We start from the raw sequence: 22,135 nt of genomic DNA, 5'->3' as shown, positions 1-22,135 counted from the left end.
CTGGTGGTCCAAATGCAGTCTGCAGCCAGCCACCCCTGCAGATCTTTTGTGTTCTCCTTCGACACCTGGATAGACTCTGATAGGTCCACTTTGTGCTGGGCCCACTGAGACTTCAGACCCCACTGCGGAGCCTGGATGTGCCACCTGGTGTGGTCCATAAGCAGTATGAGAAGGCTAAGAGGCAGAGAAGCCTCACAGCCGCTCTCAATGAGATACAGGCCAAGGGTTGGACACTGGATCAGATCCCGAATTCCCTGGACTCATTGGGGAACAGCTTGAAAACGCACCGTGCCCAGGGTGGCTCCTATGAAGGGAAGTCTCTGTGAAGGAGTCGGATGTGACTTCAGCACACTGATGGAGAACCCAAACGATGTTAACAGGTTGGCCGTTCTCTGGAGAGGTTTTATGACCAAGGGCGAGTCCACTTTAAAAAAAACGAAAGAGTCCAGCTCACAAAACACAGAGATGGGAAGGTTGGTGAGAAGCGTGGGGTAAGAGTAGCCACAAGAAAAATAGTTAGAAAAGGTCAGTAACTTGTTCTTCAGATGGATCCTTCTAACCCCAGATTGCTTACCTTGTGAATAGATACCATAGCAGTACCTCGCAATGTGGTGGGTCTGAGACCTGGCTCCTGAAAGTCCTGAAGGACAAACGGGCAAAATGCCCCTTTCAATGGACTGGAGAGGCAGTATTGCTTCGTGAACATGTGTACAGACGCCTACGTAGGTGCCTGACAAATGTCCAAGACAGGGACACTTTGCGTGCAAATACAGTGGTACCAACTTTGGACCTGATGAAATGAGTCCCCAAGCCTTTTTTTTTTAATGGGGGGGGAGGGGCTCTGCTCTTTAGTCAGTGCTTAACCAAATTTTTATGCAGCAAACAATACTTCAAGAGTCTGTCCGTTTTTCCACTGCCTTACCTGTCTTTGCACCAGAAAACCCCACAAAAAGCTGATTGTCCACCTACTCGATGGTCCTTGGTGATTGATATAAAAGCGTAATGCTCTGTCTGGGTCCAAACAATAGAGCTGAAGTCTCTTCTTCTCCTTAGAAGTATTAGGTGGCAAAATGAATGTTGATAGTGTGATAGCCTGCCAGACATGAAAAGTAGTAACCACTTTTGGTAGGAATGAAGCTTGGATACTCAAAACTTATCTGGGAAGAAGGTGGCATACAGTGGATTCAGATAAAGTGCTTGAAGCTCACTCACATGTCTAGCCTAAGTTATAGCGATGAGAAAGACTGTCTTCGAGGACAGATGTCTTAAGGGACAACTATACAGAGGTTCAAAAGGAGGGGGGAAGTGAGGACTAAGTTAAAATCTCACCAAGGCATAACAAGGGGTCTTGGCAGAAAAAATGTTACAAAACTTTCAGAAATCTTATCATAACAGGTACATTAAATGAAAAGGGCTTATCCAGCAACACAAAAAGCAGATAAGTATCCCTTAATAGTGCTCAAATCTAATCCTTGAGCAAACAAAATAGCAGACAACTTTGCCTGTATTGGATTCATGTTTTGGGTGCCACCAATCCACAAATTTGTCCAGACTGGTGTACGCTGATTTTGTGGCAGGACACGTCACTGCCAGGATGATATCAATGATATCTGAGGGAAAGTCAAAGAAGGTCAACTGTTGCTGCTCAGTCGTTAAGCATAGAGGCGTAAATCTGTTCAGGTGCAACTCCCTGCCCTGATGATACTACCGAAGGCCCTCCCGAAGTAGCAGCCAAATTGCAGGATAGATAATCATGGTCAGAACTTCTGTGTTCCACACCTTCTAGTGCAATCCAGAACCACTAAGGTGACCTGGGCCCAGTCGTTCCTGATCTTCTTCGAAGCCTTGGGTAGGAAAGTTAGAGACAGGAAGGCATTAAGCGTCTGGAACTCCATTCCAGATGAAAGGCATCTCCGAGGGAATATTGCCATGGGAACTCCAATGAGTAAAAGCTTGAACATTGTGAGTTCTCATCTGAGGTGAAATGATCGAGCCAGGAGCCCTCCATTGCTGGAAGACACCCTGCACCACCTCTAAGTGTAACCGCCATTAGTGGTTTGGTTAGCAACACTGGCTGAGTTTTTTAAAGATCCTGCCAGGTGTTGCAATATAAGAGAAATGCCCTGATGATTCATTCGGTTCCAGGCGCACAGAGCCTCATGGCAGAAGACTCACAACCCCACTTCACCCTGCTTGCTGCAGTATCACATGGCAGCAGTGTTGCCGTGAGAACCTGAACCATTCCCATTGATAATTAGAAAGGTTTTTAATGTTAAACAAATTGCATGTAAATCCAACAGATTGATGTGGAGACGGGTTTATGCCAGAGACAGGAGTGCTCTGATCACCACCTCTTCCAGGTGACTTCCCAAACCCAGCAAAAATGTATCCAACCCAACCATCTGCTCTGGGTGCTGCTGAAAGAGGAGTCTGCCACCAGTCCAATTTCAACCACCAGCGCAGGGTGTTTAAAGTCTCCTCTGACAACTGAATGCAGTCCGACAGGTTTCCTTGGTGCGGAACTCACTAATACTTCAGATCCCACTGCAAAGCCTGGCTGTGCCACCTGGCGCGGTCTACTCGCAGGATGCAGAATACCAAGAAGTCTCAGTGCGGCTCTCGCTGAAAAACAGGTCAACAGTTGAAACATTGGGATTATACCCTGAATATCCTGGACGTGTTGAAGCGGGGGGAGGCCTGGAATAGCAATGCACCCAGGATGGCTCCAATGAACAAGAGCTTTTGCAAAGGATTCAGGTTGACTTTGGCACACTGATTGAGAAACCCAAGAACTTTAATGGGTTGAATGGGTTGACTGCCTTGAGGTGGTTCAGGACTAAGTAAAGCAAGCCTGCCTTCAGCACCAGTTGTCGAAGTGTGGGAACACTGGTATATCAATCTCCTAAGACGTGCAGCAGCCACCACCATCACTTACGTGAACACTCGAGGGGCACTGGTGAGGGCAAAGGGGAACACTGAAAACTGAAGGTGCTTGTGGCCTACTTGAAACTACAGGTAATGCCAGTGGGACTGCAGGATAGGAAAGTGAAAGCAGGCCTCCTGCAGATCTAAATCCACCATCCAGCTGCCTGGATTCAGGGCACACAGAACTTGGTCCAGAGTAAGCATCTTGAACTTGTCCTTTATGCATAAGTTCAAGGAGCACAGATCTAAGATAGGATAAAGTCCTCTGCCATTTTTTGGGCACCAAATATTGACAGGATGAGCAACTGGCACTGATTTCTGACACTGATATCCTTTCTATGGCCCACTTGCACAAGAGAGCTGAACCTTTCTTCTACAGAATAGACATGTGATCCACTGGAAGCTGTTGTGGCATAGGTGGTACACTTGGAGGAGTGGATAACAAGGCCAGGGTGTAACTATCTTGGACAATTTGAAGTACTCATCGATTGCATGTGATGTTCTGCCACCCATGAATGAAATAACTTATCCTGCCATTGACTGGGTGGAAATGTGCCGCCAATGGCAAAAGGGGTATTGCATCAGTGGTGGCAAGGAATTGAAAGGTGTGTTACCCCAGAAGGCCTGGATGCTCTCAGCCGGATCCTCGCAGCCTCTATCCAGAAATAGTTGGGAGGTCTGTTGTTTTTTAGACTGGTTTTTGGTATTACCTGTTCTGGATGTCCCTTCTGAAGCTTCAAAAAGGGCAATATTGATGGAGAAACTGCATCATGGGGCTGAAAGGCAGAGGAAGTGCTCTTTAGTCTCTTTATAGTGCTCAAGGGCTGAATCTACCTTACCTCTGAAGAGATAGGTGCGATCGAATGGCATACCCATAAGGTATTCTTGGACATCACTGGAGAAGCCTGTGGATCTGATCCATTGTGACATGGAAGCACCAATCTCGTGGCAACTGCTCTACTCAGTCAGTAGTGGCTAGGCCTGAGTTAAAGAAGTGTTTCACGACATCTTGGCCATCTTAAATGAACTGCTACAGATTGGCTCAGAGGTCATGAGGGACCTTGAGCAGATGTTTCTCACCAGGTCCCACAATATGCATGAATGGCGCCCAGGAAGCAACTCAGGGAATTGAGGAGAACATCCTTCTCCTGAAGCCTTCATGAGTTGGGATTCTCTGGAGGTGTGGTTGGGAAGGAATAAGGGTTCAACCTGCTAGTGGAGAATCCTACCACAAGACTTTCCGGTGGGGGATGCTAGAAGAGGAGAGATAGATCCCCAGAGCTCATCTCCTAGGAATCTGCCCTTTGCCAGTGAGGCAAGGTCCTGGTTATACTCAAGTACTTTGTAAGGTGTCCATGAGGGCTTTGTTGAAGGGAAGGAGCAGCTCTGAGGAGGTCTGCCCTGGCTGCAGGACCTCTGTACCAACATTTATTTTGATCTCTACTGAAGGCAGATGGAAGTTGAAGATTACTGCCATCGTCCTCTGATCACCATGGCAAAAGAGGCAGATTCCTCCATGAATGGGCCAGGTGGAGAGTTCGGTCAGTCTCAGGGATGTATCCAGGCACTGGCCTCTTGCTGGTCCAATAATAATTTCTCGTCAGCACAAAGTTGAGACTCATCATCTCTATTGTCATCATCATGTGGTTCAGAGTCTGAAAAACCTTGTGGTAACAGAAGCGTGTTTTCAGAGTCTGATTTGGGTTGAGGCAGTGATAAGTGAAAATGTGGCCAAGGTTGCAGTGGATTAGTTTCTGACCAACAGGACTAAAGGGACTTCCTCCGGCATCAGTGGCCTTGGTGCCGGTGTTGATGCAAGGGATACCAGTGCGGGTCTTGGCGCTGGCAAAGCTGCCGTTGGCCCAGGAGTTGGAGCGAACCCTGGAAAGGGGTTGAGCGGTACAGTTGGTATTAAGGATGGATCAGGTGGCAGTAATCATACTAGAGGCCTCCTCAGATTACTGGGGTCCAAAAGTATGCCATAGGGATCTGCAGGGGTCCCAAAAATATGAGAAATGGCCTCTTTGAAGGCTTGTATCTATTGCAGCATTGCTGATGGCCCTGGAAATGCGGGCAGATTGGGGACTAGCCGGGGTATCGGTTCTGTGGCAGGAGATTGGGACACAGTCCATGGGGTAACCTGACGTCCATGTGACTTCCCTTGGAGACCATGGCGGGAAGAAGGAGAGTTGCACTACGATTTCTCATGTTTCCTTTTTTGACTTAACTAAAGATTTGGAGTGGGATCACAACCTTTCACGAGAATTCCATGGGTGCAAGAATGCTTTTGAATTCCTTGGCTTCGACAGGGAATGGACGCAATGCACTATTCCGCAGAAATCTATGCCTTTAAGTTTGGCCTTGTGGTGTCAGATAGCCGTCAGGTTCATTCAGCCGCTGTCACAGCACCATTTCGAGCCATGCGAGGAGACCAGAAACAGACCCTGTGGACGGGCGGGGGAAGGGGGTCACATAACAAGTTTGTGGCAATCCTGGCAGGCTTTAAATCCTTTAGTTTTGGTAGGAGACGTCCCTTCAACATTGTAGATTATTTTTTTTTTTCTGTCAAGTGACACAATTGAGGGAGCAAGCTTGGATTCACACTGAAATGCTTGGAACAGAAAGGACGGACATGCATAGGATGCGGTTATAGGCAGCTCTGATGTCACTTCCAAGGTGGGATGGAACAGATCTGAGGCTGCACTATGCCACCTATCAGCTCACAAGGGAATTAAAAAAAAAAAAAAAAAACCCACTCTAGATGCACTCTGGAGCCTTGGGGTATTCACAAGGTGAGACATCTATAGTTAGAAGTATCTACCAGAAAGTTTGCTACTGGACCTAGCTGCATGTCCTTGTTAGAAGGTTTGAGAAGTTGTTTGCATTTGTTACACACACTGGTGCATGTTTCCACTTGCTTGTAAGAGGACACTATCAGGCAAAAGCACAGTGATTTACTTAGAATAACCATGTTAATCTTACCTGCACAGGTAAATCTTTATGGAACAGCAGTTCAATGTACCAAGGATTTTTTTAAATGCATGGGCGCGTCTAGCATCACCTATTATAGAAGATGCACTGTGGATATGCAAGAAGGAATGATGCTGTTGGGGTTTGGTACACGGCTAGTAGGAGTGCACCTTTGCAGGCATTATGATTTATATCAGACAGGCAAGCAAGACAAGAAGCCACGCCCCACACTGTTCCTTCGCGCAAAGTAAGCTCTTTGTATTTGTTGAGAAGATGTGCAGTACATGGTTTCATCTGGTATAAATAAAGTACAAAATATTACAACGTTTACTCTATTATTTTAACAAAATACTAAAAACATATTAAAAGCAGAAGGACTGAAGCACAGCGTGATCTCCATGGGCATCTGCGGGAACTTAATATTCAAATGTCTCTTTTTGTACAAGAATAAAAGCTCCTCTCATCGCGTCCGCTGACCACACTGGAAGGCAGTGGCGCTGAGCCGAAACATATTACACAGTTCATGGGCAAGTGCAGCAGCAGAGAGGGTTGCAAACCAATCCCACTCAACGAGTGGCCACCCTGGCGTCTACAGTAACGTGGCTTCCACTTCAGCTTGGTGTGCGCTCAAGAGCTCAGTAATGTCCAAACGGGTTGGCATTCTGCTGAGGCTGCGTATCTGTTTGGAAAAAACACAGTTGTGCAGAGTTAAAAAAAACAGTCACAATGTTACGCAAGGGGGCTGCTGAAGAAATGTGGCATTAAAGTTACTCACACTAGTAACCCCTGTAGTCTTAAGTCCTTCAGGCACACACATGAGAAGGACTCCCACAGGACAGTGTCTGTGGTTAGGCGCTCTAGCCGTTTAGGTGCTTACAATCCCAAACTGCGGAAGCATCATAAAGGTTGAGTCCACCCACTCCCACGAATCACTCACCTTGAAGCACCAACTAACTCCTGATGGGGAAGGAGTGCGAGTCTGACCTCAAAAGAACCATGGACTAAGAATGAAAAAGTTACTTGTACCAGCATTTTCACCTTCCATAGATGCACCTGACATTTGCTCTTCTTTCGAGTGAGGCATGAATACAGAAGCAGTTGCTCTACTATTCCATCATCGTAGCTGGATAATTTTTTTGTTTTTGGTGGTGTATTTGTAGCATAAAATGCTACCTTTAATTTAAATATCAGCCACTGGCGGGAGCTATATTGATCTTTCTGTTCAATAAGCAATAAAACTCTCTCTACCCCTAAGTCACTTGTTCCACATAGTACTTCATATTTTGGTAACAACTTCCAGAAAACAATCCCCCTATTGTAATTTAGAGACACTACGCTCTTGACTACATCTGTAGGAAAGTAGCACCTTTCTGGCATGGTTACCCCCACTTTTTGCCCGGTGTCAGTGCGTTTACACTGTAGTGCACTGGGATCCTGCTAATGAGGACCTCAGTGTCTGCAGTGAACACTGGTCAACACGAGTAGTCCAATTACCGAATGGCTTCTCCAAACCTAGGCATGTTTGGTATCAAATATGTTGGAATCATGCAATTACACTGATTCTAGTACTAGTTTCATGATCCCATGTACTCTGACGGTTCCTTAGAGGATCGCCCAGTTCCCCTGTGCAGCCTTACAGAGTCTGGCTGCCAGCCCACGCTGCTGCCGATCCAAGACACTGTTCTGTCCTCCTGCTGATGAGCCTAACTCAAGCAGGGGAAGGCAGAACAAAGGATTTCCTGCAAGGGAGAGGAGTGACCACCTCTCCCTTTGAAATGGGGGTCGCTGGGCTGGGGTGGACTCTAAGCGCCACAAGACTCTTTTGAAGGGCACATTTGGTGCCCTCCTTGCATAATCTGGTTTGCACCAGATCGGGAATCCCCAATTCCCGCTCTGGCGCAAAACTACACAAAGGACAGGTAAGTAAACCCCCACCCCAGGGAAGTGCACAGAGCTCGGCCAGGTGGCCGGTTTATTCTGCCATCTTAGAAACAAGGTGGGCAGAGGCCCCTGGGAGCATCTGACTGGTTAGGCCAGGTAGATGACATCCCTGACCCCCTTTGAAAGGTGGGTCACTATAGAGAGTGACCAACCCCCTTTTAGGGTTACTCAAGGGCTCAGCCTCACGTTCATCGAGCAAGACTCTCCAAAGAACTCTCTGCACAACATCTTCTGCTCCTGGCCTCCGTAACCACTGCTGGTCAGCTTTTGGAACTGAAACAAGACTGTATCCATTGGGAGGGCTCCCACTTCAACATTGGTTCTCCAGCTCCTGCAAGATTTATGCAACATACGTAGCCTTGCATCCTCCAGGGTTAAAAGAACTCTCCCTGCATCCAAAAAGCAAGACACAATCTCCCTTGGAGGGAAGAAGTCGCACCCCTGCATCCGCAGGCATCTCAAGAAGACGACCGGCTGGTGGATCCTGCTGTCCCACAGACAACGTATAGGCTCTACTCACAGGTCATAGGTTTTGTGGTCCACTCCGGGTCCAACTTGTCTTCTAACCAATTTAGGAGACTGTGGCCCTTGCTGCAGCTACTGGAGTGGAATCTCTGTCCACCGCAACTTTTGCTCCTGCCAAGGCTTGTTGGCTCTTCCTCCAAGAAGATCTTCGGGCTCCAAGAAGCCCCAGCCTCTAGCACTCTGCAACTCCAGATTTAGCCTCCACTCTCCAACTCCTGCGGTGTGGGACTCCTGTTTTGTTGTGCTGCTGAGGCCTCACTGTGTCTCCCTATGCCTGCTGCCAGTGGGTCACTCGTGGTGGCTTCTCTGATTCTGGCTGGCTTTCCTTCCTTCTGAAGGCCTGCCCTGACTCCCCTCCAAGGGTCGAGTCACTAGGACCTTACTGCCCCCTCAAAATCTGCAAACTTCCTTGCAACCATGATTTGCATTTGCCAAGCCTTGTTGGCGGTCCTGCTGACGACTGACCATCCTGCAATCCGGCGACCGATGTGGGACACCTCATGGGTGACTCCAAGGATCTCCTGCAGCCCCCTGTACTCTGCAGCTGGACTACTACTTTCACGGTCCTGCAGGAACTTCACCTCCAAGAGGGTAGGCATCTCTGAGTGGTGTGGACACTTTGCCCTTCTTTTTCAGGTTCTTCACTTCCGGAATTCACCTTTTGGTTCCACCGGCCTGATTCATACATCGTGACAGCAGCTGAACAACCGAGGCTTCCACTGACTTCAAGGAAGGTTTCAGATGCCACTTCAACCCATGCTCCTGGGCTCCCTGGTGCAGGTACACCAGTCTTCAGCATATCCACAGGTGGGGGCACTCTCCAACTTTCTTTGTGCCAACTGGTTTCCTCAGGTTTTCTGGGAAGGGTCGTGAATGCATAAAAATCCAACTGTGACGGTCCTGAGTTAGTCTAAGGGACACCTGGCTTGATGATTACTCTGCACCCGGGCGCCCGTGGGATTTCTAGTACTTACCTAGGGTGATTTCCTACTCCGCCAGCCCCTGGGATCCTAACACACTTACCTTGGTTGGGCACCTTCATTCTTATAGTACGTTATCAGTAAATGGGTTGTCCCCTCTCTCCTTCATAGGGCTCCATGTATTTTTATGCTTTTTCTGACTGTTAATAAGTGTATACTTTTGTGTGTTGATAGCTACAGGTGCAGATATAACTATGTTAAACTAGCTATAGTGTTTTAATAAAGAACCTTTATTTTTGCAATGGTGTGGTTCTTTCTTGTGAGTAAGGTATTGCCTGACTGCTGTGGTATTGCAAGTGCTTTACATTCCTCCTGGATAAGCTTCAGCTGCTCGCCTCAGCTACCGCTAGAGAGCTCTTGCTATCTGGACACCTAGTCACTATCACCAAGTGTTGCCTGGAGTCAGTATCGGGGCCACACCACAGGTGTAGACCGTAAACAGACAGCCTCCTACGTCTACTTCTATTCATCTACCCCCAATATGAGAAACGAAACAGCCTAGACTTTAAAGACCTAGGTACACCAGTCTTCATTTTCTTTTACACCAATAATCGAGTCCCTACCTTTCCCAAAGCAAGGGACAGACAGTTCATCAGTGTAGCCCTCAACACAGTTCTTCAGCCCCCAACAGATCCTATCCTGACCACTCAATACACAAACCAACATGGAAAGTACTAGCACAAATCAAGGTCAGATTTAGATGTATCACCCTAAATCTGTCTCTCCCTACACTGTAAGTCACTACAGCAACGGTAACAGTGCAACCCACTTGCAGTTCAACTATGTCTCCTGCAGTTTCCTACCAGAATTTTTCTTGACCTTATCTTTTCAACATAAATAAACTCCTCCTCAGAGTCTCTCTTCTAAGCCCCAAAGAGCAGTTCCCCTTCTATTCAGAGGACAGATGGGGCTTTGTCTGCGGTTGTGTAGATGCCCATGGAGTGCATATGCCAATAAGTCACTGCATGAGAGACTGATGTCCATACCTCATGCTCCATTTGCCTAGTCCCAGTGAACCCTCTCTCCCTTCTGCCGCTGTGCCTTCTGCCGCCAGTATAAAAAAAAATAGGTCTGACCTGCAACCCAGCCCTTTCCCCAACACAAATAGGTGGAGAGACCACAGGGAAAGCCACTGTGCTAGCTGTAGCAATGTAAGCTGACACATGAGCTGCTGCTTGGGTAAGGTGCCACGTTAGCTGCTGCTTGGGTAAGGTGCCACGTTAGCTGCTGCTTGGGTAAGGTGCCACGTTAGCTGCTGCTTGGGTAAGGTGCCACGTTAGCTGCTGCTTGGGTAAGGTGCCACGTTAGCTGCTGCTTGGGTAAGGTGCCACGTTAGCTGCTGCTTGGGTAAGGTGCCACGTTAGCTGCTGCATGGGTAAGGGGCCACGTTATCTATAATGGCAAGGGGCCACGTTATCTATAATGGCAAGGGGCCACGTTATCTATAATGGCAAGGGGCCACGTTATCTATAATGGCAAGGGGCCACGTTATCTATAATGGCAAGGGGCCACGTTATCTATAATGGCAAGGGGCCACGTTATCTATAATGGCAAGGGGCCACGTTATCTATAATGGCAAGGGGCCACGTTATCTATAATGGCAAGGGGCCACGTTATCTATAATGGCAAGGGGCCACGTTATCTATAATGGCAAGGGGCCACGTTATCTATAATGGCAAGGGGCCACGTTATCTATAATGGCAAGGGGCCACGTTAGCTGTCGCACAGCAAGGGGCCACGTTAGCTGTCGCACAGCAAGGGGCCACGTTAGCTGTCGCACAGCAAGGGGCCACGTTAGCTGTCGCACAGCAAGGGGCCACGTTAGCTGTCGCACAGCAAGGGGCCACGTTAGCTGTCGCACAGCAAGGGGCCACGTTAGCTGTCGCACAGCAAGGGGCCACGTTAGCTGTCGCACAGCAAGGGGCCACGTTAGCTGTCGCACAGCAAGGGGCCACGTTAGCTGTTCTATGGCAAGGGGCCACGTTAGCTGTTCTATGGCAAGGATCCACGTTAGCTGCTGCATGGCAAGGTGACACTTTGTCTATAGAATAAGAAGATACTGTGTCTTAGTATTTATTATAAGTTACCTGCTACATGAGTAGGGGGCCACATGCTGGACGTTGTGCCAAGTGTTTGCGGTTACATGCACAACTGATTGTGGAAGAGTCAAATGTTAAATCTTACACTTGAAGATGTCCAGCATCAGGTGTTGATAAACAAGATGCCAAGAGTTATCAGTCGGACAGAAGGTAGCACATACCTTCAGTTTCAGGGAAGGTACTTACTGAATATGGATAAGGAATCATAAAGATGTGTTTAAACAGTTGGTGAACTAAGACTTCCCACGAGCTGAGATATCAGTATGAAGTGAACAATAAAAGCCACAGTGGTGTACCACATGTGCCATGGACCCTAATACAACCAAGTAAGATGGCTGCAACACCTGGCTGGATAGTAATCAACATCCATAAGCTGCTCACAGCGGTAGGCCTCGGTGCCAGAGCACCTGTCGTACTGTTGAGCCCACACACCACTGGGCAGACAACATGATAAAAATACTTACTGGACAGCTGCTGCTGTAGCTGTCGGACGAGGGCAGCCGTTTGCTGCTGCTGTTGCGTCTGCTGCAGTCCTTGCCGCTGGAACTGAAACAGAAACACACATTACACATCCATATGCTGCTATATCCACATCAAGAGAACCCACAAACTATACATGGCAAGTTGCAAAGGCAGCCCAACAAATAGATTTTGAATAGGCATATTAAAGGCACTGAGAGGCATCAAACAAGATTCTGACACACTGCAACCAAACATGCTGCCTTGCACTACACATCAAGTATGCCTGCCACCTCTGATATTTCAGCAGAGCAGAATCAAAACAAGTAGTAAATGGTCCTGGGACATAGGCTATGTGTAAGGAAATGCCTCCTTGGCATGGTTACCCCCTGACTTTTTGCCTTTGCTGATGCCAAGTTATGATTTGCAAGTGTGCTGAGGCCTGCTAACCAGGCCTCAGCACCATGTTCTTTCCCTAAAACTGTACCTTTGTCTCCACAATTGGCACACCCTGGCATCCAGGTAAGTCCCTTGTAACTGGTACCCCTGGTACCAAAGGCCCTGATGCCAGGGAAGGTCTCTAAGGGCTGCAGCATGTCTTATGACACCCTGGGGACCCCTCACTCAGCACAGACACACTGTAAAGAAATGGCTCCCTGTTGCAGTTACCCCCCACTTTTTGCCTGATACTGATGCTGACTTGACTGAGAAGTGTGCTGGGACCCTGCTAACCAGGCCCCAGCACCAGTGTTCTTTCACCTAAAATGTACCATTGTTTCCACAATTGGCACAACCCTGGCACCTAGGTAAGTCCCTTGTAACTGGTACCCCTGGTACCAAGGGCCCTGATGCCAGGGAAGGTCTCTAAGGGCTGCAGCATGTCTTATGCCACCCTAGGGACCCCTCACTCAGCACAGACACACTGCTTGCCAGCTTGTGTGTGCTGATGGGGAGAAAATGACTAAGTCGACATGGCACTCCCCTCAGGGTGCCATGCCAACCTCCCACTGCCTGTGGCATAGGTAAGTCACCCCTCTAGTAGGCCTTACAGCCCTAAGGCAGGGTGCACTATACCACAGGTGAGGGCATATGTGCATGAGCACTATGCCCCTACAGTGTCTAAGCAAAACCTTAGACATTGTAAGTGCAGGGTAGCCATAAGAGTATATGGGCTGGGGGTCTGTCAAAAACGAACTCCACAGCTCCATAATGGCTACACTGAATACTGGGAAGTTTAGTATCAAACTTCTCAGAATAATAAACCCACACTGATGCCAGTGTTGGATTTATTAAAAAATGCACACAGAGGGCATCTTAGAGATACCCCCTGTATTTTACCCAATTGTTCAGTGCAGGACTGACTGGTCTGTGCCAGCCTGCTGCTGAGAGACGAGTGTCTGACCTCATGCGGTGAGAGCCTTTGTGCTCTCTGAGGACAGAAACAAAGCCTGCTCTGGGTGGAGGTGCTTCACACCTCCCCCCTGCAGGAACTGTAACACCTAGCAGTGAGCTTCAAAGGCTCAAGCTTCGTGTTACAATGCCCCAGGGCACTCCAGCTAGTGGAGATGCCCGCCTCCTGGACCCAGCCCCCACTTTTGGCGGCAAGTCCAGGAGAGATAATGAGAAAAACAAGGAGGAGTCACTGGCCAGTCAGGACAGCCCCTAAGGTGTCCTGAGCTGAGGTGCCTCTGACTGTTAGAAATCCTCCATCTTGAAGAAGGAGGATTCCCCCAATAGGGATAGGAATGTGACCCCCTCCCCTCGGGAGGAGGCACAAAGAGGGTGTACCCACCCTCAGGGCTAGTAGCCATTGGCTACTAACCCCCCAGACCTAAACACGCCCTTAAATTTAGTATTTAAGGGCTCTCCCTGAACCTAGAAATTAGATTCCTGCAACAACAAGAAGGACTGCCTAGCTGAAAACCCCTGCAGAGGAAGACCAGAAGACAACAACTGCCTTGGCTCCAGAAACTCACCGGCCTGTCTCCTGCCTTCCAAAGAACTCTGCTCCAGCGACGCCTTCCAAAGGGACCAGCGACCTCTGAATCCTCTGAGGACTGCCCTGCTTCGACGACGACAAGAAACTCCCGAGGACAGCGGACCTGCTCCAAAAAGACTGCAACTTTATCCAAAGGAGCAGCTTTAAAGAACCCTGCAATCTCCCTGCAAGAAGCGTGAGACTTGCAACACTGCACCCGGCGACCCCGACTCGGCTGGTGGAGAACCAACACCTCAGGGAGGACCCCCGGACTACTCTACGACTGTGAGTACCAAAACCTGTCCCCCCTGAGCCCCCACAGCGCCGCCTGCAGAGGGAATCCCGAGGCTTCCCCTGACCGCGACTCTCTGAAACCTAAGTCCCGACGCCTGGAAAAGACCCTGCACCCGCAGCCCCCAGGACCTGAAGGACCGGACTTTCACTGGAGAAGTGACCCCCAGGAGTCCCTCTCCCTTGCCCAAGCGGAGGTTTCCCCGAGGAAGCCCCCCCTTGCCTGCCTGCAGCGCTGAAGAGATCCGTTGATCTCTCATAGACTAACATTGCAAACCCGACGCTTGTTTCTACACTGCACCCGGCCGCCCCCGCGCTGCTGAGGGTGAAATTTCCTTGTGGGCTTGTGTCTCCCCCGGTGCCCTACAAAACCCCCCTGGTCTGCCCTCCGAAGACGCGGGTACTTACCTGCAAGCAGACCGGAACCGGGGCACCCCCTTCTCTCCATTCTAGCCTATGCGTTTTGGGCACCACTTTGAACTCTGCACCTGACCGGCCCTGAGCTGCTGGTGTGGTGACTTTGGGGTTGCTCTGAACCCCCAACGGTGGGCTACCTTGGACCAAGAACTGAACCCTGTAAGTGTCTTACTTACCTGGTAAAACTAACAAAAACTTACCTTCCCCAGGAACTGTGAAAATTGCACTAAGTGTCCACTTTTAAAGTAGCTATTTGTGAATAACTTGAAAAGTATACATGCAATTGAAATGATTCAAAGTTCCTAATGTACCTACCTGCAATACCTTTCAAACAAGATATTACATGTTAAATGTGAACCTGTGGTTCTTAAAATAAACTAAGAAAAGATATTTTTCTATACAAAACCTATTGGCTGGATTTGTCTCTGAGTGTGTGTACCTCATTTATTGTCTATGTGTATGTGCAACAAATGCTTAACACTACTCCTTGGATAAGCCTACTGCTCGACCACACTACCACAAAATAGAGCATTAGTATTATCTCTTTTTACCACTATTTTACCTCTAAGGGGAACCCTTGGACTCTGTGCATGCTATTCCTTACTTTGAAATAGCACATACAGAGCCAACTTCCTACACACACTGCTTGCCAACTTGTGTGTGCTGGTGGGGAGAAAATGACTAAGTCGACATGGCACTCCCCTCAGGGTGCCATGCCAACCTCACACTGCCTATGGCATAGATAAGTCACCCCTCTAGCAGGCCTTACAGCCCTAAGGCAGGGTGCACTATACCACAGGTGAGGGCATGGGTGCATGAGCACTATGCCCCTACAGTGTCTAAGCAAAACCTTAGACATTGTTAGTGCAGGGTAGCGATAAGAGATTATGGTCTGGGAGTCTGTCATACACGAACTCCACAGCACCATAATGGCTACACTGAAAACTGGGAAGTCTGGTATCAAACTTCTCAGCACAATAAATGCACACTGATGCCAGTGTACATTTTATTGTGAAATACACCCAGAGGGCATCTTAGAGATGCCCCATGAAAACATACCCGACTTCCAGTGTAGGCTGACTAGGTTTGCCAGCCTGCCACACACCAGACATGTTGCTGGCCACATGGGGAGAGTGCCTTTGTCACTCTGTGGCTAGTAACAAAGCCTGTACTGGGTGGAGGTGCTTCTCACCTCCCCCTGTAGGAACTAACACCTGGCGGTGAGCCTCAAAGGCTCACCCCCTTTGTTACAGCGCCACAGGGCATCCCAGCTAGTGGAGATGCCCGCCCCCTCCGGCCACGGCCCCACTTTTGCCGGCAAGGCCGGAGGAGATAATGAGAAAAACAAGGAGGAGTCACTGGCCAGTCAGGACAACCCCTAAGGTGTCCTGAGCTGAGGTGAGACTGACTTTTAGAAATCCTCCATCTTGCAGATGGAGGATTCCCCCAATAGGATTAGGGATGTGCCCCCCTCCCCTCAGGGAGGAGGCACAAAGAGGGTGTAGCCACCCTCAGGGCTAGTAGCCATTGGCTACTAACCCCCCAGACCTAAACACCCCCCTAAATTGAGTATTTAGGGGCCCCCCAGAACCAAGCAAGATAGATTCCTGCAACCTGAAGAAGGACTGCTGACCTGAAGCCCTGCAGAGAAGACGGAGACACCAACTGCTTTGGCCCCAGCCCTACCGGCCTGTCTCCCCACTTCAAGAGAAACTGCAACAGCGACGCGTCCCCCAGGGTCCAGCGACCTCTGAAGCCTCAGAGGGCTACCCTGCATCTAAAAGGACCAAGAACTCCCGAGGACAGCGGCCCTGTTCCACAAAGACTGCAACTTTGCAACAAAGAAGCAACTTTTAAAGACCACACGTTTCCCGCCGGAAGCGTGAGACTTTCCACTCTGCACCCGACACCCCCGGCTCGACCTGTGGAGAACCAACACTACAAGGAGGACTCCCCGGCGACTGCGACCCTGTGAGTAGCCAGAGTTGACCCCCCTGACCCCTCCAGCGACACCTGCAGAGGGAATCCAGGGGCTCCCCCTGACCGCGACTGCCTGCTTCAAAGAACCCGACGCCTGGGAAACACACTGCACCCACAGCCCCCAGGACCTGAAGGATACGACCTCCAGTGCAGGAGCGACCCCCAGGTGGCCCTCTCCCAGGTGGTGGCTACCCTGAGGAGCCCCCCCTTGCCTGCATCGCTGAAGAGACCCCTGGGTCTCCCATTGAAACCTATTGAAAACCCGACGCCTGTTTGCACTCTGCACCCGGCCGCCCCTGTGCCGCTTGTGTACTTCCTGTGCCTGCTTGTGTCCCCCCCGGTGCCCTACAAAACCCCCCTGATCTGCCCTCCGAAGTCACGGGTACTTACCTGCTGGCAGACTGGAACCGGGGCACCCCCTTCTCCATTGAAGCCTATGCGTTTTGGGCACCACTTTGACCTCTGCACCTGACCGGCCCTGAGCTGCTGGTGTGGTAACTTTGGGGTTGCCCTGAACCCCCAACGGTGGGCTACCTTGGACCCAACTTTGAACCCTGTAAGTGCTTTAATTACCTGAAAAACTATCAAATACTTACCTCCCCCAGGAACTGTTGAATTTTGCACTGTGTCCAATTTTAAAATAGCTTATTGCCATTTTTGCCAAAACTGTACATGCTATTGTGATGATTCAAAGTTCCCAAGATACCTTAGTGAAATACCTTTCATTTAAAGTATTGTTTGTAAATCTTGAACCTGTGGTTCTTAAAATAAACTAAGAAAATATATTTTTCTATATAAAAACCTATTGGCCTGGAATTGTCTCTGAGTGTGTGTTCCTCATTTATTGCCTGTGTGTGTACAACAAATGCTTAACACTACCCTCTGATAAGCCTACTGGTCGACCACACTACCACAAAATAGAGCATTAGAATGATCTCTTTTTGCCACTATCTTACCTCTAAGGGAAACCCTTGGACTCTGTGCATGATATTTTTCTTACTTTGAAATGGTACATACAGAGCCAACTTCCTACACTATGTGTTTAAGTGATTCAAGGTGCCAGAGCGACATGACTAGTCTTTTAAGCTCTCCAATATCGGTTTGCATACCAACCACTTTTCTCTAAGGGTATTGGAGTAAATGTCACATGCAAAGTCATGGCACTGTGGATGGATGGAGAAAATAAAGGTTCTTATCACACTGCATATTGTAAATTTACTCACCCCGACAAACACCCAGTTACTGCCATAGAAAGTTCTCACTACTCCTGAAGAACAAGTTACTTACCTTCGGTTACGCTCTTTCTGTTGGATACTCTATCTATCTGCATATTCCAGACCTTTAAAATATGCCCAGGTGCCAGACTGGATCCAGAAGACTTAAGCAGCCTCCTGAAGTGATGATGAAGCCACATATAAGCACTGTGCCTTTATGTCTATGTCCGTCTGAGTCCTCAAGTGAGGAGCCCAAAGGTAATCAGAGGCACCAGTGCAGATCTCGAATGTGGGATCTTTTTACATGCAAGAAGAGAGGCCATTCCACAGAACAGGGAGAAGGGAGGGCAATGAGTAATCTGCAGGTAGATTGTGTATACATCACAAAGAGCATCACCCAAGATAAGTAACTTCTTCTGACGGCTACTTCTAACTTAGAACAGACACCAAAGCAGTACCTTCTAAGGTGGTGGGTCTGTGGAATGGCCCAGACCAAAAAGACCTGCAGGACTGAACGGGCAAAATGCCCTTCTCGTCTGACTGGCTGCCAAGTCAATAGGGCTTTGTGAACATGTGTACTTATGCTAACGTTTCGGCCTGAAGGACAGGCCCTCTGTGTGCCAGCACAGTGGTGGCAGCCTTTGCTCTCGACCCCTCTGGAGGCTGCTTCTTGGCAGTGCATAGCAGATTCTTATGCAGAAGACTGTCCACCTTGATAGATACCTTTTCTATGCTGCGTTGACACACTTTGCTCTAGAGAAGCCCACAAAGAGCCGATCATCCACCCAATGGTCTTTGGTGTGATCGATGTAAATGTTTAAAGCTCTTTTGGTGTCAAGACGATGGGGTCTTTCCTCGTCTTTCAAGAGATGAAGCAGAGCAAAGAACGCTGGAAGAGTCACCGACTGCCAAACATTGAAAGTAGTCACAGCGTTTGGCAAAAAGGCCACCTGGGTCCTCAACACCAGTTAGTGTGGAAAAACCATGGTATAAGGTAGCTGCACCAAGAGAGTTCGGAGTCAACTCATGCGATGAGGCGAAGTTACAGGGACAAGAAATGCAGCTTCAGAGTCCGGAGACAGAGTGAACATCTGAGCATTAGTTTTGATGGTGTGCATGTGAAGAAAGTGATGACCAAATTAAGATCCCACTGCAGCATCACAAAGGGCTTGGGAGGAAAGAAATGAGTCAAACCTTTTAAACACATCACAACATGTGCTTTGAACAAGGGCAGATGGTGCAGTAAACATACAAGGCCGACAAATAACCTTCAGCGTTGCCTACTGCAAGTCTTCGCTGGTTCAGAGATAAAACAAATAAAGGCTTCCGATACTTTGGCCTGTAACAGGACAGTATTGCAAGTGCCACACCAGGCTGCAAGCTTTTCCCAGCACCTGGTGTAGATATACTTTGTAGAGGGATGCCTGGAAGCCAGGATGACATACACAACTAGGGGAGGAAGATCAAACCCAGTAAACTGCCGCTACTCCGCGCCATAAATGAGGGGGGCAGACTGAGCACATTCGCATACAGGACCCTGCCTTGCTGCTGCAACATGAGATCCTCCCCAAGTGGTAGAATGATCAGACCACAGATGGATCATGCCCACACACTCGTTACCCAATCCTGAGCTACTAGAATGATTTGGCCTCTGTTATTCCTGATCAACTTGAGAAAACGGGGAAGAACACGCAGTGGCAGAAACAAGCATAGAAGTACCATGATCCACTATATCCACAATGTGCCCCTGAGAGACAGCCTTCTTGGAAGCTCTAGTGCACAAAAGTTTTGACACTGCGCGTTGTCAGTGGTGGCAAAAAAATACAGCCAGGATTCTCCAATCTTGGCGAAAGACGCCCTGGGTGTAAACACCTTTTATCCTCGACAAGGTGCCTCCAGCTGAGATTGTCCACCCAGGTGTTCAAAGATCACACTTGGTAGTTTACAATAAGGGAAATGCCCCGATGCTCCAGCCAGCTCCAAAAATGAAGTACCTCATAGAAAAAGACCCAGGACCCCAATTTGCCCTGCTTGTTGAATTACCACATGGTGGTGGTGGTATCTGTGGGAATCTGAACACACCTCCCTTTGAAAGGTGGTAACAAAGCGCAAGGTGACCAGCCCTCAACTCCAAAAGGCTGATGTGGAGACAGGTCTCCAGCAGTCATCAGAGACCTCCAATCTCCACCAATCCCAGTCAATCTCATCATCCCAGTAGCAATGCATCCATCAACACCGTCAGAGCTGGGAGGGGCAGAGACAGGGGTCTGCCACTGCTTCAATCTCGATTGAGAAGCAGTCACTGCAGATCTTTTGCAGTTTCTTCCGAAACCTGAATGAAACAGAAAATGTAAAGTGCTCTTGGCCCACCTTGAGCCACAAGCAGCATTGTTGGCAATGCAGGACGAATCATGAACGGAGTATCATGCAGGGCCAAAGTCATCATCGAGTCACCTGGATTCACGGCAGACACAACCTGGACCAACGTCAGCATCCTGAATTTGACCTTCCTTAAGAAGGTGTACAGAGGGCAGAGATCTAAAATGGGATGAAGTACCCCCATTGACCATCGAAATGAGGAAATAGCAGGTGTAAGAGCCCGTCCCTGTTTCTGGGGCCAAAATCCTCTATTTGCCTCCCTTGGCTAAAAGAACCTGCACTTCCTGGAGCAAGGTGAACAGATGCTCCTCTGAAAGATGTGGGTGAGAGGGGCAATGGGTATAAAAGGAATGGCAGGATGTAATCTCATTTCCCCATCCGAAGTACCCACCTGTCGGATATTATATTTTGCCACCCTTACAAAAAAATGTCTGATCCTGCCTTCCACAGAGTGGTTGTGTGCCACAAAGGACAAATCAAAGCAGCTTGAAAGCTGATGCCGCATGGGTAAACGACTAGGATGCGCGCTGCCCCTGGTGGCCTGGGCATTGTCTTCTTGATCTCTGCCCCCAAAAGGACAAGGGTCCCTGTGGGGTAGCCTTGAAAGGGCAATCCATTGCTGACTGTCTCAGAGGGGTTGAAAGGCCTAAAGCACGTGTCGTGGCTGGGCTTTCTTTAAAGCGTTTCAATGGGGAATCTGCCTTCTCACCAAAAAGGCAAGATCCATCGGACAACATGTCCGCCAAAGAGGCTTGCACGTCACCAGAGAAGCCCAGGAGTTTCATCAAGCCGCGCCGCCGAAGCACCACATTAGTGTCAACTGCTCTGTCCTAGCAGTCTGTAGTGTCCAGCCCAGAATGGATAGCATGTTTTGGAGCATCCTGAAGGTTTTAAACTAGGTTGCTTGAAATGTCTCAAAGTATGGGAATATCTCCCCAGCAAAGAGCTGGCATTGACTGAACTGAGGGCTAGACTGACCAGTAAAACATTTGCTTCATGAATGCCTTAATTTGTTTTGGCTCTGCCAGGGTGAGTCGTAGGGAATGACGTTTGGTTGACCCTTCAGGTGGAAGCCTGAACTACCAAACTATTTGGTATAAGGTGCAGCATCAAGAAGTCTGGATAGTCTGACGCTCCTACCTGTTCACTGGTGGACTGGACCAAGGCTTAGACCAGGTGCTCATAAGAGCGTCAGCCAGTGCTTCATTAAATTGAAGTAAGGGTTCGGACCAAGTTTGTCCAGGTTGCAAAACTTCTGTCAGTGCGTCAGTTTTGACTTCCATAGTTGACAGTTGTATATCCAATAACTCTGCTGCCTGTCTCATTACCATGGGAAAGGAGGCACTTGCTTCAATTGATGACCCATGGGAAGAACACAGCCAAGTGTCCAAATCAAGTCCAGTTAAAACTGTAATCATCAGAGCATGGGGGAACTCCACTCCACCTCTCAACTCCACGGACATCTCCAAAGGCTGGTTGACTATGATCAAAGTTAGTGTTAAAAAGCTGTTGGAGCCCTGGGCTCTGGCTCTGAGGCAAAGGCATGGCTACGTCAGTACTGGATTGGACTGGAACGGGTGCGGTCAGTATGACTTTGAGATAAGAACTTGGAGAAATCGGCTCAGAATCCGAAATGACTATTGAGGCAGATTCATCCTGCAACGCAGGGGCTGGAGTCTATGTGAAAGGGAACTTGTGTGGCTTTTGCTGCTGCACTGAAAGTCAGCTCTAGCACTGGAGCAGTACTGGAGATGGGTTCAGGAGGCACAGACAGTACAGAAGGCAGACTGACACGTGGTAACCCGACTGGAGACTTCTGTGGATCCTTAAGGGCTAAATCTGCGTTAAAGCCTGAAGTGCTAAAGATGTACAACATTGCCTTAATCCGTTGCAACATCGCAGATGTGCCCGGGAACTCGAGATGCATCAGAATCAGCTGTAGAATTGGTTTCACAGTAGTGGACCAGGAACAAAACT

General features: G+C 48.9%; 1 protein-coding gene across 13 annotated transcripts in view; it reads right to left on the bottom strand.

The window, feature by feature from the left end:
- Positions 1 to 6,132: 6,132 nt before the first annotated feature.
- The window catches only part of MED12 (mediator complex subunit 12), a 786,294-nt gene continuing 770,291 nt past the window's right edge, over positions 6,133 to 22,135 (bottom strand). For 12 of the 13 annotated variants that reach the window (XM_069209253.1, XM_069209261.1, XM_069209270.1 and 9 more), the window contains 2 exons: positions 11,905 to 11,986; positions 6,133 to 6,574 (listed from right to left, as the gene is read on the bottom strand). In XM_069209253.1, coding sequence (XP_069065354.1) covers positions 6,531 to 6,574; positions 11,905 to 11,986 — 126 coding nt within the window. In that variant the 3' untranslated portion in view covers positions 6,133 to 6,530. The remainder of the gene's footprint in view (positions 6,575 to 11,904; positions 11,987 to 22,135) is intronic. The other variant, XM_069209285.1, reaches the window with a different exon arrangement.

The sequence above is a fragment of the Pleurodeles waltl genome, chromosome 2_1 (assembly GCF_031143425.1).
Source record: "Pleurodeles waltl isolate 20211129_DDA chromosome 2_1, aPleWal1.hap1.20221129, whole genome shotgun sequence".
Classification (NCBI taxonomy): Eukaryota; Metazoa; Chordata; class Amphibia; order Caudata; family Salamandridae; genus Pleurodeles; species Pleurodeles waltl.
This window is presented reverse-complemented; position numbering and strand designations above follow the sequence as displayed.